Source organism: Colias croceus, chromosome 3, assembly GCF_905220415.1.
Source record: "Colias croceus chromosome 3, ilColCroc2.1".
Taxonomy (NCBI): Eukaryota; Metazoa; Arthropoda; class Insecta; order Lepidoptera; family Pieridae; genus Colias; species Colias croceus.
This window is the reverse complement of record NC_059539.1, coordinates 10,795,412-10,817,452: the sequence shown is the minus strand read 5'-3', so window position 1 is coordinate 10,817,452 and position 22,041 is coordinate 10,795,412. Positions and strand designations below refer to the sequence as shown.

The following is a 22,041-nucleotide window of genomic DNA, read 5'->3' as shown; positions in this document are numbered from 1 at the left end:
TTTGTGAATCATGCATTCACAGCCCCCGGAATCACAGACACAATAGAAAATCTATTGTGTATTTGTGTCCGATCGGGCCGCTCGGGGCTCAATGGGTTAAGAAATTAAAGAAAAATATTTATAAATAATATTAAATTACATTAGGTATATAATTTTAACAACCCGACCCGATATCTTGATAAATAAATCCTAGGTAATTTTAAAATGAAAAAAAAAAAAACTGCATTGGAAACGATCCATCACTTTGTACGCTACGACGCCACTAACAGACACAGGCGTCATAGACGTCATATTTTTTCATTATTGGTCAAAACGCACGAAGCCGAGTCAAACGGCTAGTAAAATATATATTTTTGTAAGTTATCATATAATTATGTTAGCCAAAGATATTTATCAATTGCAATAAATACCTAGTTACAATCTGAAAATATATCCTAAAAGATAATTATTAAATATTGAAATATAAATTTTCCAATCGAATCGGATTTAACATATTCTTCCATATCATCGATTTAAAAACACCTTTTAAAATAATAATTAAGTGACTAAGTAAAATCTTGGTCTTTATGATTGTTTGGGAATGGGAAGCTTCTTCCTTGTGCAATTTTTTCAAATTTTATCTGCCGGTATCTCAAGAAATTGTTGAATGATGATAAGGTTGTAAGTAATAAGAAAAAAGGCAATTTAAACGAATTCAACTTTATTAAACAGTAGGCGGTTTACATGCGGGCACGGAACCAAGACTCGAATGAGGAGACTCTTGCGAAACCAGCGGGGAATCCACGTTGGCAGCCGCTGGCGGATCCGAAGGAGGTGATACCGATCTGTTGATACAAAGAAGTAACATTTAATAAATAGCTGTCCTGATTCCTTCAAGGGAAAACCAATACTATAATATTATAAAGTCTACTAGTCCGATTTGAAAAATTGTTTCTGTGTTAGATAGCCCATTTATCGAGGAAGGCTATAGGCTATAGAAGTATATAATTACGCTAACTAACACCAACAGCAGACAGCAGCAGCTGCAGCTGCAACAGAAGCGCAGCTAATAGATAGACAATTTAGGAACCATTCCATTTTTATATAGGTACTAATTATAATGAGATTACTGAACAATGTGAGAAATTATTTTTGTAAGTCAAATTCCACCCGCAAGGTCAATCAAGAAATACAAATGCTAACCAAAAGGCCGTTGTTGTTAACGGTGAGAGGGCCACCAGAGTCTCCAGAGCATGTGCTGCGACCGTTGGCACCAGAGGTACAGAGGGTGGAGGAGATGATGGTGGTGGATCCGAAAACACGAGCGCACTCAGCATTGGTGATGACGGACAAGTTAACGTGTCTCAAGGCCTGGCTGGTTGTGATGCCTCCAGCAGCAGCTGTAATAAATAGTTTGTATGTAGAGCTTTACACGAAGATTTTGTCTTACTTCAGAAGATTTTTACACGTCATGAGATCATCAAAATTCATTCGTAATTATAGTACTGTTTATGGCAGATAGTAGATCTGAACCCTGTCATGGTAAACTAGAAATTATATTATGGCATCATGAAAAAATGCATCGTATCATAAAAATTGTGTTAAAAAACCATTGACCTATTTTGATATGATTGTATACAATATTATACTCACAGTCAGCAGTTCTTCCGAATCCTGCAGCAGTAGCGGTAGCACCGACGTATTGGTTGCTGCCAGAAGCCAGGTTGATAGCTCTGATGTTGTCTAAAATTAAATTAATAAATATAAAAATATTAAATAATATATTTATTTTAAAGTAAATATATTAAATAGAAAAAAAGTAATGCAAAAAGCTTTTCGTTCACTACTAAATAATTCTATACTGTGATAACGTGGATATTATATTTTAACTTATGATAAATGTCTCAAGCCAACGAAAGTCAAAGTGCGAATTACATAAATAACAAAATAATAAATGTTAAATAATCATGTCAATTTAGTTAGAAATAGAATAAGCCGTTTATGAAAATTGTAAACAACAAAAAAAGCTCTTACTGTTAAAGTTCACCCATGAAATGGTAGCAATAGCGACATCGTTGACAAGGGTGTTCATGTTGTAACTGCCGTGAATTGTCACACTGGTTGTGCTGATACGGGTACCGCCAGAGAATAGACGGTTGGAGCCAAGGACGACCAAGAAGGATCTGGCCTGGAACTGGTTTGTGCGCCAGCAGTGAGCGGCGGTAACGATCCTGTTGTTGCTGATCAGAGAGGAACCGCAAACGGATTGTCCACCAGTGGTGAGAGTGATCACCAACCCACCCTGTAATGCAAGATATTTACTTGAAGTGTTTTTGTTTCTCCTAACACGATCTGCACATAAATCTGAAGGAAAATACACAGCTCCCTTTCCTCATAAAGGTTATTTGTAAATTTAAATAAAAAATTACCATATGCGGGAACTGGCCCACGTTGGATGTAGAACCGCCTACGATCCTGGAGCCATCGAAGTCCAGGGCAGCCTCTGCCGCCTTGATGCGGGCAGCTTCAGGGATACCGATCACACCATGGTAGTCCGTGACTATGGGCTCATACTGAGGAGCACCAAGTGCCACTGAAAGACCGATGACAACCAGGAATAGTTTCATTTTGAAATGTACCGTTTAGAAAATTTCTTTGTATTTTATACTAAAGATTATCAGTTATCGAAATCAATTAAGACGAGGAGGTGCGTTTATTTATAATCTAATTCTATATATTCATTTTAAATTAGTGATATCATATAATATTGTTGGAATTTTTTTTTTATCGTTACACCGAAAATTTAATAAATGTATTCTTAGATTAAAAATTAAAATTACTATAAAAAAATCCACAAAAATAATAAAAAAAACCTTCTAGGATCACTTGCTCAGCCGTTAGTCTGTCTCTCTGTCTGTCTATCTTTCAATATCCTTTTTCTCAAACACGCGTCGAGATATCAAGCTGAGATTCCTTGAAGCTGTAAAAAAACAATTTTATAAGTCAATGAAAACCACACAGAATACTTGCCTTTACTTCTTTTGGTTGATTCTTGAAATGATTGTAAGTATGAAGTATCGTCTCATAGCACAAATAAGGGACAAATTGTCAAAAGCATAAATTTAAAGTGTCAACAAGTTTATATGGAAACCTCGGTGGACGACTTGCACTTGGCCACTGGCCAGTTAGTTAACTTCATGTAATGTTAACAAAAACACCTGCATTCTGAGAAAAACAGCCTAGCATCAATTATGTCATTTCCGGGTTCTCGGTACTTATGTTTGATTTCTCATCTCATTATAAAATCTAAAAGTTTTAATTTTGGCTCATATAGTTTTTATTATTTGTGAACATGTTTGTGGTAAAATATATTATAATAATAATCATTCTCGACTGGACTATTTAGGTACGTGCATTTGACAGAATAATTTGATACACTCCAAATTATTCCATGTGAAGCTTGGTATAAGGGCGGCCCTACACGGACCGCTCGAGCAGTTAACGGCTGAGCGCCGTACACGGACGGCTCGAGCGGTCGGCGTCAACTGCTCGAGTCGACTAGTCGAGTCATTTTCAGGGGGGTTGGGAGCTGTTGACGGCTCTAGCGCAGTCAACCGCTCGCGAGCCGTCGACGGCACGATGAAATTTCATCATGCAGTTGACGGCTTGAAGCGGTCGCGACGCGGACGGCTCGAGCGGTCATGTGTACGGCGGTGAATGAATGTCCATAGTTCACCGCGAGGTCGGTAGGCTTCAAGCGGTTGGTCTCAACTGCTTGAAGCGCTCCGTGTACGGCCGCCCTAACCGTAGGCAAACAAGAAAATGTATTCAGTAGTAATGGTACTACTTATCTTTCCTGTAGGCGTAGTCTCGACACTAATCGACATCGATATCGACCGAAATCGGTCGGTAACTAACGATTATCAGTAACCAATCAGTAACTATAGTATAGACCTAAAAAATTTAGTGTTCTTTTTCCAAGAAATTTAGCTTAGTTTTAGGGAATAGATAGTAAATTAAAATTAGTTATATTAATTTTAGCATTATTACAATTGCAATTGCATATAAAAAAAGCAAATTTTATGCACAAAAAAACATGGCAGTTAATTTAATTTTAATCAAATTCGATATTTTTTTATATCAATCGTTTAATTAATTTTCTATTAATTACATATTCATGGAATCCAAAATTCCATGTATGGCAACCTCTTTATTTACTTTTTTGACATTTGACATCAATCATCAATCATGAAAATATTAAATAATATTTCTATCAAAATAAATATAAATTGTGTGTTTTCAAGAGGATAATTTTTAATTATGTTCTTAAAAGTCCTATAAATCTATTGGATAACAAATATCCTAAGAAAATATCAATCTGCGTTATGTTTTTATATAGTTAAAGCTATTAGTTTTAGTTTAGTAATATTTTGTTATTTGTGAAGTGCAATAAAATTCTAATCAAAAGACTCCAAAAGCTCTACAAGATAGGGCTCCAAAAGCTCTCAATTCGAATCCTTTTGAGAAATCTTTAAGACATCATAGAAACTGACGGAACTAAAACTAAGGACGGAACGGATAATTTGTATCATTTGTATTTTTAGCTTGTATTATTATATTATATTACTAGCTTCCGCCCGCGACTCCGTCCGCGCGGATGTCGGTCTTCTCGTGGATGGTTATTTCTCCATTTTGAGTACCTCTGTCAATAACATCTTATAAATATCTATTGGACCCAATTCCCAAATACGGCTAGGCCTATAATAATACGCAACGTGTGTTCGCGGTTCTACGGAACAACGTCTATGAATAAAACTGAAAAATTAAGATTAATTTTTTTCTACGTATTTTTCCAGGATAAAAAGTATCCTATTTAACGCCCAGGATAATAAGGTATAATTATACCAAGTTTCATCGAAATCGAACCGCTAGTTTTCACGTGATGCCTTCACATACAGACAGACAGACAGACAGACAGACAGACAAAAATTTTTTTAATCACATATTTGGGTTTGGTATCGATCCAGTAACACCCCCTGCTATTTATTTTTTCAATATTTTCAATGTACAGAATTGACCCTTCTACAGATTTATTATATGTATAGATGTGCATCATTGTATATTTTATTACAGTTAATAATTAAGCAAAGGATGCAATGCAATTGATTTAGCGGTTCACGGTTAATATTATTTATGTGTTAAATATAAATATTTATCTATAAATTTTATATTTTACAGATGAACAAGTTACTAGAATTATTATGATGGTTTTGAGCCAAATTTTCAACTACGCTATTATAAACTGTTAAATTAAAATTTTCTAATAAATTTATTTCGTAATTGGATCGTTTTATTTTATTTGTATTCATCTGTATAATTTTATTATCCTAGAAGTTCAAAAAGAAATTAATCGAATATGAATGCAATAATTTAGGCTGAATAAATGCAGACAGCTGCAGTACACTATTTTAATATTTATTTAATATAATATAAGAGGCTTCTTAAAATTTTCAATAAGATTTTGAAACCATCTTAAAAATAAAACATTATTTGTTTATTTTATTTTAATTGCAATAACATTAAAGAAGAGAAAAAAATATTGCGTTAAATCATAATATAGCATCGGAAGTGTGAAATATCTTCTATTTATTATAAAATTATAATAATATATAATGTTTCCGATATTATCAACCGTATCTACAAATCCACACAAACCGTAAGGCCCTTCTCCCATTTCGATACTTCTAGAATACGATACTCGAGTAGAATACTAGTTAGATATTTGCTCGCTGCCCGATGCTCGCATATTAAGCTACTGAAAAATGACTAAATTCATCATTATTGTGCCTCGTTTTTGTAGACGGACGCTATGTCGAGCGATTCCAGTGACGATGTAAAAGTAGGATGTACTGGATTCATCCATATAATGAAAGAAACATAAGTAAATTGTAGAGTTTTGATAGCCGCACGAGAACTACAACATGATAAGAATTTTTTATCTTTCTTCCGAAGAGATACGCGCGAAACGCGACGCAAAAACGACCACCTATACTAGTCGCGGACGTGTAGGATACCGGTAGCTTAATGGGAGAAGGGCCTTCGAGATCTTGTCGAGATCAAACGTCGGAATCATAACGATTGACAATGTCAAAGAATAATTTGTTTTGACAATATTCGAATGTGTTGCAAAGAAATGATTTTCCAAATCCATGAAATCTATATTTTATTTATTTTTCATATATCTACGGAATTGAAATAATGATGTTATTAATTTAGATAAAAATGCATTGCTACAAGGCTATTATTATATAAATATTTTGACGCATAAAGGAAAGTTTTGTGAAGAATAAAAATTATAAACAAATATGTATCCATTGTATGCTTCCATCAAATTGGGGAGAGGTATTAAGCGACATCATTTTCATTGCTGAAGACGGGTCTATAAATAAGTTATCGGTAATTACCGACTAATTTGTACAGACTACAGGGGCTGTAGTCCAATAATAATAAACGGAGTGCCGCAGGGGCTATTTTGGGAACTAAATTGATTGTGTTGTATTCTGACGATATATTTTTAAAAATAAGGCAGACTTATAAGCATATTTAAGCAATACTTTGTTATCCTGGATACAAATCAAGAAATTAATTTCACTCTTATATCTGTTTCAGATAATGTGAGGTGCGATTTTAGAATGTATGATTGACATCAAGAAATTCCCAAAATTCAATGATCATTGGATAGATTAATAAACAGACAGCTATATAATAATCAAGAAAAAAGAATTAAATATCGCAAGCAAACCCATCGGACATGTATTGTAGTGAAAAAAACAAAAATTAATGCGATTAATGATAAATTGATAAAACATAGATAGACAATTCCTGAAGATACACTAATTATCATTTTGAAAACATCGCGATGATATTGAAGACGTTGCAATGGACAAGTAAGTGAATATTAAACTAAATGTTAACATTTATATTTTACTAGCTTTCTGCCCGCGGCATCGCCCGCGCAGTCAAAGAAAAACTTTTCAAACAATCCCATGGGATTTCCGTGATAATAACCTATCCTATGTCCCGGGGTAAAAAGTAGCCTATGTCCTTTCTCGGCCCTCAGGTATCAAAATATGTCTATCTCTATACCAGATCATGCAAAATTGGTTCAGTAGTTAAGGCGTGATTGAGTAAGGGGCTGTCCATTAATCACGTGAGGCTCGAAAGGGGGGGAGGGGTCCATCAAAAAATCACGAAATATCACCAGGGGGAGGGGGGTAAAGTGATATATTATCACGTGTATTTATTTTTTCGGCAAGCGCGCGATACTCAACCGAAAAGCGGCGTTACATGTATTTATTTTTAGTCAAACGCGTACAACTTTTTCGCATTTCTTTCATAATTTTTTTTGTAATTAAAAAACAAACTGCAATCTTTCTGTCTACCCACAGTGTCTACCTATGAACGTTTATTATAGTAGTCTTTAATTTTCTATAATAAAATTAGATGATACTTATACCAGTATTTTTTTATAAAAAAAAAATAGATTCTTTGCAGGTACGAAAAAATACACGTGATATAGGGGAGAGGGGGGAGGGGTAATCTTAAACCTCACCACGTATCACCAAGGGAGAGGGGGGGTCAAAAAATGCCAAAAAAAACATCACGTGATTAATGGATGGCCCCTAACGGACAGACAGACAGTGTTACTTTCGCATTTATAATATTAGTATGGATAACAGACTAGCTTTCCACCCACGGCTTCGTGACTTTGTCTAAAACATAGTAAATTACATACTAAAATGTTCCTCTTTAATCTCTCTATCTATTATAAAACCGCATCAAAATCCGTTGCGTAGTTTTAAAGATTTAAGCAAACATATGGACATAGGGACAGAGAAAGCGACTTTGTTTTATAATAATATATATATTTATTTTATATTTTACTATATAGTGATAATATAATTCTATAGTTTTCTATAGGCATGAAATCCGTTGAAGCCACACCCAATCATTATTGCATGTTTTACCTAAATCTGATAAATCTGAGAAATGCATTACACTAAAAATAATATTTAGACTGGGGTAGAAGCCTTTAAAAATAATAAAAAGATAAAAAAAAATCGCAGTCAGATGAAACCCATTAGAAAAGGAGGGGAATATGATGAAAATAAAAGGAAAAATAAATTACGGTCAATCCGAGTTCGGGAAGTGGGAGGGGGGAACTTTTAAGGATTTCCAACAAAACTACAAGTCCTACGGAAAAACGTTCAATCGCAAAGTTGTAGGTAATAAAAAGATCTACAACTTTTGTATTTACAATTTTTTCACATAACCTCAAAATTTAGGTGAAAAATTCAAAAGACCATGTGTTTGGTTTTTTATTTTTATCTACTTCAAAAAAAATTTTTTCTACGAAATTTGGTGGAAACTTACTTACTTTAATATGTCCCAAATACACTGTAATTTTTTTGATTGAAAATATTTATTTTTGCGCCTTATTTTGAATTAATACTAAAAAAACAACCTAATTTTCAATCGAAAAGTCACCCGTCAAAATATCAGCTTTTTTCAAAAATTTGGGGAGCCTTTTGTTCATTGAAATCTCTACTTTCATATTGTGTAAAAAAAATAAACATTGCCATAGTAAATGTTCTCAGGAAATGCATACAAACAGCGTGATAATGAGCTTTTACTAAATCAGGCACACTTCTCGAACTCTATATCTTCTCTTGTATCGGCTTTTCGGTAATATTTCAAAAGAAAAAAAAATCTGTTCTAAGTATAATATTTTACAGAATGTTCAAAAGCAAAATGATGTCGATAAAAACATTTCAGGTAGTTGTCTACAACAGGCATGTGTCTACAACCTCCAACCAATACCCGCGGCCCCATCATTAAAGCGGCTCGACGGAACACAGTGGGGTTTTAGTCGGTAGGAATCCGACATAACCCACGGCTCCTTCCCCGGGGGCAGTGGGTATCTTTGGAAGATTTCCCCACTATAAAAAAAAAAAAAGTGTCTACAACCTAATAAATTGTATACAAAAACCTTCCTCTTGAATCACTCTATCTATGAAAAAAAACCGCATCAAAATCCGTTGCGTAGTTTGAAAGATTTAAGCATACAAAGGGACATAGGGACAGAAAAAGCGACTTTGTTTTATACTAGGTAAGTATGTAGTGATAACCGTATGGTTATTAATTATCACATTTCCGTGGGAATGTATATTTATGAACATAAAATAATGTCGTTTTAGTTATAACATCTTTTATAACCATAGAACGACAGGACGATTTTTTTTTTGATGATTGATTTTTTTATTAGTCTCCGCTTGAGTTTAGGGATAGTAGTAGTTTTTTGACATAGCTGTGGAGCTAAATGCTAATCCGAGCAGCTAGTACATAATATTATATGATAACTAAAAACGGAGAGCATTTAATCCTTCATACTTCACATTATTTTTCAATAATAAAAAGCAATTAATGTGGACTGATGATGATATAAAAATGAAAATGATAATATGAAATGTTGATAATTAATTTCGGAATCTCAGCGATTATAATTATAGATATATAATAAAAAGAGACACTTATTATTATTTATATTGTATTAACTAGATAATATTTCGCACTACTGAATAATATTTTGGACCTATCGAAACAATCTCTACCTTCTTCCTCACTACATAAGTACATAGTATAAAACAAAGCCGCTTTCTCTGTCTCTATGTTCGTATGTATGCTTAAATCGTTATAATTACGCAACGGATTTTGATGCGGTTTTGTTTATTAGATAGAGTGATTCAAGAGGAAGGTTTTTGTATACAATTTATTAGGTTGTAGACAAAGCGAGCGAATCCGCAATTATTATAAGCAATTATTATGATTCATAAAATATGATAATTAATTCCTTCGGTTTTAAAATTTTATCAATGAAGGATAAATATAAAGATAATGAATTATCATATGCGCTTATTTTTAATTAACTGAATTAATGTAAATATGTTATGTAATTAGCGTTTACAAAGAAAATTGATAATCATATAAATAAATTGATTATCAGATAAATATACAATTCCTAATATTCTGAACTAGCTGTTCCCAGCGGTGTCACCAGCATATCTCCGCTCCTGTTGGTCTTAGCGTGATGATATATAGCCTATAGCCTTCCTCAATAAATAGGCTATCTAAAACCGAAGGAATTTTTCAAATCAGACCAGTAGTTCTCGAGATTAGCGCGTTCAAACAAACAAACTCTTCAGCTTTATAATATTAGTACACAGGGTGTCCCACTATTGGTACCTATATACTAAGCGCGAATGGACTTGTAGTTTTTCATGCACTGATCACGTCAAAAAAAACAAAATTACGTCAAAAATTTTTTGCTAAATTTTTCCTGAATATTCATGTTTTTTTCTCTAGCTTCGCACTATTGCAGCCGGCATATACAGGGTGTCTCAAAAGAAAGTTTATATTTTGTGGATGAATAAAAAAAAAGTAAGCGGTGTATTGAAAAAATGTTTATTAATTATTTAAGTGATAATATGGGAATTTATTTCTTAAAAATAATATCGTCCAAATGCAGTCCATTGCGTTCACGGCACTCATTTAATCGAACACTAAAATTATTTATGACAGCTCGGCAGGTAGACACAGTGATGGCTACCATTTCGTGTCGGATATTTTCTTTTAAATGCACTAGAGAAGTTGGTTTTTTGGCATACACTTTAGATTTAAGATACCCCCATAAGAAAAAGTCCATGGGAGTTAAATCAGGGCCGCGTGTAGGCCAATTTATATCACCTCTCCTAGAGATAAATTTTCCCCGAAAAATTTCATGAATTCGAGGTAAAGACATATTGGATGTGTGTGATGTAGCTCCGTCTTGCTGCAACCATGTTCTCTGGTTATAGCCAGGAAAGTTTTGCATGGTTTTGCAGTACAGTCACTAAAAACTCGTCTACCATCGCTCTGAATTTACTGTAACTGCACGCCCCCTTTCGTCTTCGAAAAAGTAAGGGCCAATAATTCCTCGCTAATTTCTATTCTTGATAATTTCTTGTGGGGGTATCTTAAATCTAAAGTGTATGCCAACAAAACAACTTCTCTAGAGCATTTAAAAGAAAATATCCAGCACGAAATGGCAGCCATCACTGTGTCTACCTGCCGAGCTGTCATAAATACTGTAATTTTACTGTTCGATTAAATGAGTGCCGTGAACGCAATGAACTGCATTTGGACGATATTATTTTTAAGAAATAAATTCCCATATTATGCACTTTAATAATTAATAAACATTTTTTCAATACACCGCTTACTTTTTTTTATTCATCCACAAAATATAAACTTTCTTTTGAGACACCCTGTACTACCGCTTATCTAATGTGAGCATTTTGTCTTCGAAAACATAATCTTAAACGATAGCTCACGTGCTGGTAGCGAAGTTGGGCGGGTTGCTTGTTATGGGTGTACACATAGAGTTCATCTATTTGAAAAAAAATGCATCTGGAATTTTATAAATATTTTTTACGTAGGTATGTACTCAGCGTATGCAAAACTGTAACCTCCTTTGAGCTTAGTATACTTACCAACAGTTGCAGTGGGACACCCAGTATATTCTATGGCCATTCTAAAAACTTAATATTCAAGAGTAAGATTATTGAACTACTATATAATTTAACTAACTTTTATTGTAAGAAAATATTAAATGAAAAAAGAAACGCCTACTATAATTCCTCTGCAATAATAACTTTATACGTAAGGAAGAAAATTTTAAAGCAAATTAAATCGTCACTTAAAAAAATGTCTGAAAACGTCGTTATAACATTTTTCTCTACTGAAATTGAGCGGGCTCTAATTTTTTGTATAAAATTTTTCTTAATAAAATCCCTAATTCAAAATAATCCATACTTTAATATTTTAATAATATATATAATATTATTATAAATAAATGCGAAAGTAACTCTGTCTGTCTGTTACTCAATCAAGCCTTAACTACTGAACTAATTTGCATTAAATTTGGTATAGAGATATTTTGATACTCGAGTTTTTATCCCGGAAATCCCGCGGACTTCCTGGACTGCGCGGGCGAAGCCGCGGGTGGAAAGCTAGTGGTAATATACAGGGTTTAATCGTTAAGTGTGCACAGGCGATTTTTCCGTAACTATTACAAATAACAAAAAACTTTAAAAACTGATATCGAAAGTACTTTACCTAATGAGTAAAATGGCCGTAATATTTTTTTTTAAATAAAACGGAAAATATAAAAAAAATATCTTTAAACCCCGCAAATTTGAAGGGAAGCTCATTTAGGAACTAAATAGCTCCTCGTGGTATTGCACAATGAGGACGTCATTCGAAAATCTGCTATGAATACAAAATGTATGGGAAATCAAATGTATGGGAGCGTTTAATGTAATATTTCTCGTTTTATTTTTAAAAATATCATTAATAAATCCACCACCATAAAAACATTATTCCGCGGAATCATGTAAAATGTTGTTCTAGATCATCAATGGAAAATATATTAAATAATTTTTTTTTAACGCGTCATTGTATAATTTTTAAATAATATTTTGGCGAATTCGCCAATTAATTGATTAAGTACTTATTCAATTATTAGAATATTTCCAATCTAAGATAAAAAAATGTCATTATGTGATTAAATAGTAATTTTGCAAATAGATTATAATCATTTTAATGCCTCCATCGATTTTATAGTAGCAATCATTAAAATGCTTAGTATGACTTGGTAAAATTATGATATAAGTATTTTGTATTTTTATTTTGGTAAATATTTAAGTTTTCTCTACATAAGAACCATCCACGTACTTCAAGGAATATAATAAAGAAAGAATTATCAAAATCGGTTCAGCCGTTCACACGTGATGCCGTGACAACGCGAAAGGGGTTTCATTTTTATATATTGTATATTATATATATATTGATTGAAATAAATCTTCCTCTTATGTTTCGTTTTAACTTTCTAAATAAATAAATTAAAAAAATATATCGTTTTCATTGTTAGTGCAGTTTCGGCAGGGAATATACAACATAGGAAATCTGTAACTAGGTACTGTAAATACTAAATAGTATTGTTTCCCTTTGTCCTCATCACTACATAGTATAAAACAAAGTCGCTTTCTCTGTCCCTATTTCCCTATGACAATTTGTATGCTTAAATCTTTAAAATTACGCAACGGATTTTGATGCGGTTTTTTTAATAGATAGAGTGATTCAAGAGGAAGGTTTTGTGTATACATATAATTTATTAGGTTTTAGACAAAGCGGGCGAAGCCGCGGGGGGGCGGTAAGCTAATTCTAGAATAAATAAAAATTGACAAATATCATAAGCATACCTACAAAGAAAATTATTGAGACTATTGATTGGGCACCAGTTAGTTGGGAAGTAAGAGTTTTCAAAGATACGAACGTGGGCTACTGGTAAAAATTTCATAAAAATACCAGAATTTCAAACATTTGAAGTTTCAAAACTGCCAAAAACATTCCAGGGCCAACTACCTGGCTTAATACTCACTGAACTATAATATGTGTATTAAAATAAAAATAAAACATGGTGTGGTGCTAAACACAATGTGAGAGATATATTATATTGTCATCTTTCATGGGACACTTTGTGCGTAAAGTCGTAAACTTGTCCATTCAAAGCGATAGGTTTACGCAAGGTGCCTCAACAACTGATAATAATTAGTATATTTTAATATTTACTAACATTAGTTTATAAGTCATGTACTAACATTATGTTTATCTATACATATAATAAATCTGTAGAAGGGTCAATTCTGTACATTGAAAATATTGAAAAAATAAATAGCAGGGGGTGTTACTGGATCGATACCAAACCCAAATATGTGATTAAAAAAATTTTTGTCTGTCTGTCTGTCTGTCTGTCTGTCTGTATGTGAAGGCATCACGTGAAAACTAATGGTTCGATTTCGATGAAACTTTGTATAATTATACCTTATTATCCTGGGCGTAAAATAGGATACTTTTTATCCTGGAAAAATACGTAGAAAAAAAATTAAATTAATTTTTCAGTTTTATCCATAGACGTTGTTCTGTAGAACCGCGAACACACGTTGCGTATTATTATAGGCCTAGCCGTATTTGGGTCCAATAGATATTTATAAGATGTCATTGTGAGTTACTCAAAATGGAGAAATAAACCATCCACGCGAAGACCGACATCCGCGCGGACGTAGTCGCGGGCGGAAGCTAGTAATAAATAAATAAATAAACATGAGAAAAGTTACATTAGTTTAATATTTAATTTTAATATTTAATATTTTTCCATTTTTAGGTAGTAATGTGCAGAGAGGAGCTGGCTGTATTCAAAAGTTTTCAGAAAATTAAGATAGAATAATGAAAGAATTGAGATTCTTATCATGATCATCTGAAATGTTCTGAAGCAATGGAAAGTGGACGTTCTACAAACTAGCTAACTAAGATCATTAGTTATTGAAGGTTTACATGAAATAGGTGAGTTTAATTTTATAATAATAATAAAACATAAAGTCATGCCTACTAATATTATAAATGCGAAAGTTTGTGAGGATGTGTGTGTGTGTGTTTGTTACTCTTTCACGCAAATACTACTGAACCGATTAAAATGAAATTTAGTACACATATAGAGGGTAACTTGGATTAACACATAGTTTCATCCCGGAAATCCCACGGGAACGGGAACTATGCGGGTTTTACTTTCGCGGGCGAAGCCGCGCGCGAAAATCTAGTTTATTATAAAACACTGACTGCAAGGCTTTTAACTGCGCTGTATTTGTCATAAAAATCAAATATTCATGCTTATAATTTAACACATAATATATTAAAATTGTGTGTCCTATAATTTTCGATAGTCCACATAGAACTTTATGTCATTCTTGTATTCCAATACCCATATTTCGTAAGTTTTAACTAGGAAGCAAGTTGAAACGAATGTTTTCAGATAATATTGTCAGAAATTTAAAGTCCCTTGATCCCTCCATTTCACAAGGCCTAGCTTATGACAGAGATGAGTACATTATCACTGTTATGTATGATTATCTAGATTAATTGTAGTAAGAAGAAGAACTTTTTGAACTACAATAAGGTTTTAACTTTAAATGAAAGAAAATTTAAACGGATGCAACTTTATTTAAATGAAACATAGGCGGTTTTACATGCGGGCACGGAACCAAGACTCGAAGGATGTGACTCTTGCGAAACCAGCGGGGAATCCACGTTGGCAGCCGCTGATGGAACCGAAGGAGGTGATACCGATCTGTTGATACATAGAAGTTACATTACAGAGCTGTTCAACGTTATTATTCCAATAATATTTTACTGCTAATTATTATAGGAAAGAGAAGTTACTGTTTGTAATATTCAACAATAGAAAACTACACTATAAATGTTTCCTGGTTCAACTTTAAAAGTAAACCAATGTGCAAAATCATAGTTATTATAAGCCGATGTTTCAGTTTTTGAAAGTCTAATTCCACCCGTAAAGTCAATCAAGAACAATAATTAATATACTTACCAAGAGGCCATTGTTGTTGATGGTGAGAGGGCCGCCAGAGTCTCCAGAGCATGTGCTGCGACCGTTGGCACCGGAGACACAGAGTGTGGAGGCGATGATGGTGTTGGTTCCATAGACACGTGCGCACTCAGCGTTGGTGATGACGGGCAAATTGACGTGTCTCAAGGCCTGGCTGTTAGTGATGGCACCAGCAGCAGCTGTAATTCATAGCGAATTATTTTCTGATGAAAATTAGATCAGGACCCAGTTATCATAAAGGAATTGTGGTAGGGCAGCGTGAACAAAACCTGTGCTCAAAACATGTAAAATATATCTAGAAAGGGACTGTATTCCAGATTCCTTAGTTTGACTAGCTAGGCAAGACAGAGCTCCATTTTAAATTGTACTTTATAAACCTGTGACCGCAGTAAAGATATATTTTATTATAATATATTTATTTTTAAAGACAATAAATTAATACTCACAGTCAGCAGTTCTTCCGAAACCTGCAGCAGTAGCGGTAACACCGACGTATTGGTTGCTGCCAGTAGCCATGGCGATAGCTCTGATGGTGTCTGAAATTAAATTTCCAATCATTGAGACTGTAATGTCTGTACCCAAAAAAATTCCAAGTCCAAAGCGCATTTCGAATACCAATAAAGAATAAAATTCATTCATTTCATCATCATCATCTTTAGTGGGTACATGCACAAAATAATTAAAGTTACTCACTGCTGAAGTTCACCCAAGAAATAGTTGCAATGGCGACATCGTTAACAAGGGTGTTCATGTTGTAGCTTCCGTGCATTGTCACACTGTTGGTGTTGATGCGGGTACCACCAGAGAAGAGCAGAGTGGAGCCAAGAACAACGGTGAAACGATTAGCCTGGGACTGATTTGTGCGCCAGCAGTGAGCGGCGGTAACAATCCTGTTGTTGCTGATCAGGGAGGAGCCGCAGACGGATTGTGCACCATTAGTAAGAGTGATCACCAACCCACCCTATAAATACAAGGCATTTATAATATTTGACATTTTTCTGAATCGCTTAGCACAAAATATAAAACTAGATGCTAATGATTTATAAAATCAAAACTACTAACCACTTTTTTAGCCTTTTTTAGCCTTGGAGAAATGAAAAATGAAATCAATTGCAAAGCATGAGTATAAAATTAAATCCACTTCATTCCAGGTGACCTGCCATTGATACCCAAGCAGAAAAACGGAGCGAACAAGAAGTGGACAGCATCAATATTTTGTTAGAAATTTAATTTAAAGCGCAAGTTCGATTTTATTTTGGGATTATTTTATAAAAATAAATCATGAAAAAAAAACTCTCTACTCTCTCTCTACTCTCTCTTTTCCATTACACATGTAATTTAGAACGTTGAAGGACGCGGGGGGATATAGGTATATTTCCAAATTTTCTTCATAAAAATAATTTCAAACATTTTTCAAATATGCACTTAAACTTACCATATGGGGGAATTGACCAAGGCTAGCTAGGGAACCGCCAATGATCCTGGAGCCGTCGAAGTCCAGAGCGGCTTCTGCTGCCTTGATGCGGGCAGCTTCAGGAATACCAATCACATTGTGGTAGTCCGTGACTATGGGCTCATACTGAGGAGCGGCGAGTGCCACTGAGAGACCGACGACTACCAGGAATAGTTTCATTTTGATGTAGTGTACCGTAAAATGTACCGTTTGCTAGATTTTCTTTGTATTTTATACTTGATTTTATCAGATATCGAAATCAATTAAGACGAGAAATATACCTAATTTTGCTAATCAGCACTAATTCTGTATACTTATTTGAAATCAATGTTATCTTGAAACCAGAGAAAAATATTTGTTTTGTATTTTAAAATTACCGGAAAGAGATTAATCGTTTATCAATATCGTATGAGTATAAAATCTAGATACGTAGAAGCGGAAGTAAATATAGAAAACTGACTAAAACGATCTCATAGATATTGATATGATTTTTAGAAAAAAATCGAATGATAATAATCATCTCTCACATCACTTATCTTAGTTACGAATCAATGTTACAACTAGATTTCTAGATTAATTTGATTTTAAATAGCACTAATAAAAAAGAATCATCAAAATCAGTTCACAAATGAAAGTTCTGAAGTTACACACCTGAATACAAAAATAAATCCAAATTAAGAACCTCCATACTTTATGAAGCTTCGGTAGATGGGTATTTTTTATAAAAAAAACTAGCTGTACCCGCAAACGTTTTTAGGGGCATGAAAAATAGATGTTGACCCAATATGCACAGAAAATTTCATGAGAATCGGTCCAGCCGTTTTGGAGGAGTATGGTAACTAACATTGAGAATTTCATAATATGTATATTAGATACATAATTAAAACTAGTGGATGAAAATATGAAGATTTCATATAAAATTATCTAATAAAAGTACATATTATACAAATCCTACTAAATGCTTTTGCTATGCTAAATTTAATACCTACCATTAGGTAATAAAATAAGATTTAGACGACTCTTTCGCGTAAAAAGAGGATAGGTATCGTATCTGCATAAAAGTTGAAAAGCCACGGCTTCCAGATAGTAGGTACATCCATATTATATAAGCTACAAGATAGAAAGATGGAGTCGATTTGTTGATTTCGTATTTTCTGCAAGCAAATTGATTATTTACTAGACTATCAACTTTTTAGTTTTCACTTTAAACTGATGGCCACCATAAAAATGTTAGAATTTAATATCTCTCATAAAAATTAAAGACTTTAATTCGAAATAGATTGATTTTAATTTCTGATTTGGTTTAATATGGCTAAAAATGTGTTCAGTGGTACCTAGACTAAAAATCATAAGGAACATTAAAGTAGTACCTATAGACCAGCTGAGATGAATATGTATTTATTTTATTATTTATTTTTACACAAAACATACTGAGCCAGATACTTTTTACAAGATTCCAGATAATACGATATAACAAGAAAACATTAATTCTAGTGCAGTAAACGTTACCTACGAAAAAATCCTTCGTCTTTACTTAGCTGTTAAAAATTATCTAACAGAACAAATTAATATTGATTGAAAATTCTCTTTTCTTCCAACATAGATACTGGAGTAAAGCGCGTCACACACGGTGAAGATACTATAATATTTTATGTTAAGATACTCTAATATAAAACGTTATAGTATCTTAAGGTATCCGGTATCAGCGTTCTGACCATCATTTTTCTTTTTGTCATTGCGTGCTAAGACCCCTGTAGAACCTCCATCCTGTTACAAATGACCCACAAAATTTCGTGTTCAATGTTAATCGGTGCACCGCAAGATTTCTCTCCATTAACAACAACGGTCTGTACCCTGTTCTGAAGATATGAAGCTATGAGGTCCTGAGCTAAACCTTTGATACAATAAAAATTTAGTTTCCGTAATAGAGTGGAATGTTCTACACAGTCGAAAGCCTTAGAAAGGTCGCAAAATTTACCCCTATTCTTTGAATTTTCCCATGCTTTATAATATATATATGTGACAAAAGAGCTATTCCAGAATCAGTGGTAGAGCGCCCCTTTGTAAAACCAAACTGTTTGGCGTGCAGTAAACCATTTGAAACAAAATGACTAACTACATAATTGGTTTAAAATTAATTTCTCGAAGACTTTGCTCAAATAGAAATAAGCCTATAAGTATACTTAAAAAATATGGTTGATTTTGAAATTGCCTTAGAGGGGTTGTTAATACCTGCGTTTACCTTAGTTATTACAGTCTTCTTGGTCACCACTTTTTAATAAAGTAATAACTTTACTAAACTTTAACAAATCAGGGAATATACCACAGTCACACCATTGATATAAACGCTAAATGGTTGGCAATGTTTTCTAGGTAGGTAGTAATATTATTTACTAAATTTACAGACATTCCCCAGAGATCACATGTTTTTTTTTAAGTTTAAAGTTTTAAAAGTTTTAACAATTTCATCTGCAGTCACATGTCGCAATTCAAATAAAAATTGGTTGTCTGTAAAGTCGGTTTACTGACGATAGTTGAACGTGACAACGTCCGATTGTGCTTCTTTGTCGCTCGTTCCGCGCTCTCGCTCGCACTTCAAGCCTTACATGGAACGCCTCAGATGAGTCAGAGCGAGGTAACGCCGCATGAGTCATGTTTTTTCGTGCGTGCAGCCGGCTTTATCGAATTATAAGACTTTATTGAATTATGAGATAATTTTATCCCGGTAATCTAACAGGTGGAGGGGTTATTCGCCAACGGAAAGATCAACAGAAGAAGAAATAGAAAAATTCTACAAAGACATTGAATACGCCCACACCAAAACAGAAGGTAAGGTCATTGTTATGGGAGATTTTAATGCGAAAATAGGTTGTCCGAAAGTAAACTATTATCCAGTAATGGGAAAATATGGTTATGGAGTGTGTAATGAAAGAGGCGAACGTCTCTTAAGCTACGCACACCAACACAAACTGTCAATAATGAACTCATTTTTCAAAAAGAAAGAATGTCGTAGATGGACTTGGCAATCTCCTGACCAAAAAACCAAAAATGAAATTGACTTTATAATGATAAATCAGCATAAACTTATAACTAATATTGAAGTACTAAGCAACTTTAAATTCTTTTCCGATCATAAATTAGTGAGAGCAACATTACTTTTAAAGATTCCAGTAAAGAGCAGAAAAACCTACACAACACCACCTACTATCCCTAAGACAGAAACAGACATCAAAACCTACATCGAAATGCTACGAACACATATAGAAGATATAGAAAGAGACCGTATTGATATCCAATCATACTACAACATCCTGGAAAAAGGTATAACAGAAAGCTTAAAATGCAAGAATAGTAAACATCCTCAACAAGACAATATTTTCTCTAATGACACAATCCAACTTATTAAAAGGCGCACGGAACTACAACACTCAAAGAATAAAACTAAGGATATGAAAAACGAACTCAGCAAAATATACAAAGAAACCAATAGATCAATCCGCAAAGATTATAACAAACACAGATATGAAATTATTTCAAGAAACATTAAATATTTTAGAAGTGCTAAAAAAGCATATAAAGAATTATCCACACAAAAGTCATGGATTCAAAAACTCAAAAATAATTCACTTGAAACTAACTCTAGAAGAGATGTAATAAGCCATGCAACAGATTTTTACGAAAAACTATACAGGAAACAAAACAACATCGAGATAAAAGAACAAACACCACTCATAAATACGACGGACTGCGTTAAACAAATTGATGAATCTGAAGTTTTAGAACATATTAAAAAACTGAAGACAGAGAAAAGTCCTGGACCAGATGGTTTATGTAATGAAGCCCTTAAAATAGGAGCACCTATTTTAACGCGCCATTTCAAGCAATTATTTAACATGATACTAGAAGAAGAAAAAGTACCTAGACAATGGTGTACATCAGATATAATTCTACTCTTCAAGAAAGGAAGCCCATTGGATATAGGAAACTATAGACCTATAAGCCTGCTAGCTAGTACATACAAACTATTTTCATCTATAATTTTAAAGAGAATATCCGATGACATTGATAAACAGCAACCGAAAGAGCAAGCAGGATTCAGGCCAGGTTTTAGTACAGTGGACCACATACAGACATTAGAACAGGTTATAGAAAAATACAGAGAACACAATAGACCTCTGTATGTGGCCTTCATTGACTACAGCAAGGCTTTTGACAGCATCAGCCACTGCTCAATCTGGAACGCACTGGAACAATTCCATATCAACTGTAAATACATCAATATCTTGAAATATATATACAAAAATTGCACGAGTAGAGTAAAATTAGAAACTAGGGGTGACGAAATAAAAATAGAACGTGGAGTGAGACAGGGAGATCCTATTTCTCCGAAACTGTTTATTGCAGTACTTGAAAGTATTTTTCAAAAACTAGACTGGAAAAACAAAGGTGTGTATATAAACGGACATTATTTAAACCATCTGAGATTCGCTGATGATATTGCCATACTTGCTGAAACTGCCAAGGACCTTGAAGAGATGATGAGATCACTGGACTACGAAAGCTCTAAAATCGGACTAGAAATGAATGTAAACAAAACCAAGATATTAACCAACAATCATGAACGACCAATAGCTATAAAAGGGAACAATATAGAATATGTCAGTGATTACATCTACTTGGGGAAGCAAATCTCATTTAAAACGACAAGTAATGAAGAAGAAGTAACAAGAAGAATCAACGCAACTTGGAAAAAATTCTGGGCACTGAGAGAAATCTTAAAAGGGAACTACAACTTGCACATGAAAAAGACTATATATGATACATGCCTATTACCCTGTTTGTTGTATGGCTGCCAAACCTGGATATTCACAAATAAAATAAAACAAAAAATCAAATGCAGTCAAACAGCGATGGAGAGGAGCATATTAAAAATTAAAAAAATACATAAAGTTAAGAGCGAAAATATTCGTCAAAGAACTAGATTCACTGATGCTCTCAGACACGCACTCTCACTAAAGTGGAAATGGGCAGGGCACATCTCACGATATGAAGA

General features: G+C 33.7%; 2 protein-coding genes and 1 long non-coding RNA gene across 3 annotated transcripts; 1 reads left to right on the top strand and 2 right to left on the bottom strand.

The window, feature by feature from the left end:
- Nucleotides 1-683: 683 nt before the first annotated feature.
- LOC123706220 (collagenase-like) lies at nt 684-2,606 on the bottom strand. The gene is made up of 5 exons (XM_045655392.1): nt 2,409-2,606; nt 2,014-2,281; nt 1,633-1,722; nt 1,183-1,379; nt 684-824 (listed from the first exon to the last, which is right to left on the bottom strand). The coding sequence occupies exons 1-5, from the start codon at nt 2,604-2,606 to the stop codon at nt 720-722; spliced, it is 858 nt and encodes a 285-aa protein (XP_045511348.1). The 3' UTR covers nt 684-719.
- A 4,047-nt stretch (nt 2,607-6,653) lies between these two features.
- Nucleotides 6,654-16,792, top strand: LOC123705977. Its single transcript, XR_006753353.1, has 4 exons — nt 6,654-6,926; nt 14,300-14,478; nt 16,294-16,473; nt 16,687-16,792. It is a non-coding gene; the product is annotated as an uncharacterized LOC123705977 (long non-coding RNA).
- On the bottom strand, nt 15,148-17,168 carry LOC123705976 (collagenase-like). Its single transcript, XM_045655098.1, has 5 exons — nt 16,971-17,168; nt 16,229-16,496; nt 15,982-16,071; nt 15,518-15,714; nt 15,148-15,259 (listed from the first exon to the last, which is right to left on the bottom strand). The coding sequence occupies exons 1-5, from the start codon at nt 17,166-17,168 to the stop codon at nt 15,155-15,157; spliced, it is 858 nt and encodes a 285-aa protein (XP_045511054.1). The 3' UTR covers nt 15,148-15,154.
- Nucleotides 17,169-22,041: the final 4,873 nt, after the last annotated feature.

What these genes read in the sequence shown, in the direction of transcription:
- LOC123706220 (XM_045655392.1), bottom strand. Translation starts at nt 2,606, where the DNA reads ATGAAACTATTCCTGGTTGTCATCGGTCTTTCAGTGGCACTTGGTGCT. An exon ending in TTCATGGGTGAACTTTAACA is followed by an intron (nt 1,723 to 2,013) that starts GTAAGAGCTTTT and finishes ATTTAATTTTAG; the next exon opens with ACAACATCAGAGCTATCAAC. An exon ending in TTAACAACAACGGCCTTTTG is followed by an intron (nt 825 to 1,182) that starts GTTAGCATTTGT and finishes TTGTATCAACAG; the next exon opens with ATCGGTATCACCTCCTTCGG.
- LOC123705976 (XM_045655098.1), bottom strand. Translation starts at nt 17,168, where the DNA reads ATGAAACTATTCCTGGTAGTCGTCGGTCTCTCAGTGGCACTCGCCGCT. An exon ending in TTTCGGAAGAACTGCTGACT is followed by an intron (nt 15,715 to 15,981) that starts GTGAGTATTAAT and finishes TATGAATTACAG; the next exon opens with CTGCTGCTGGTGCCATCACT. An exon ending in TCAACAACAATGGCCTCTTG is followed by an intron (nt 15,260 to 15,517) that starts GTAAGTATATTA and finishes ATGTATCAACAG; the next exon opens with ATCGGTATCACCTCCTTCGG.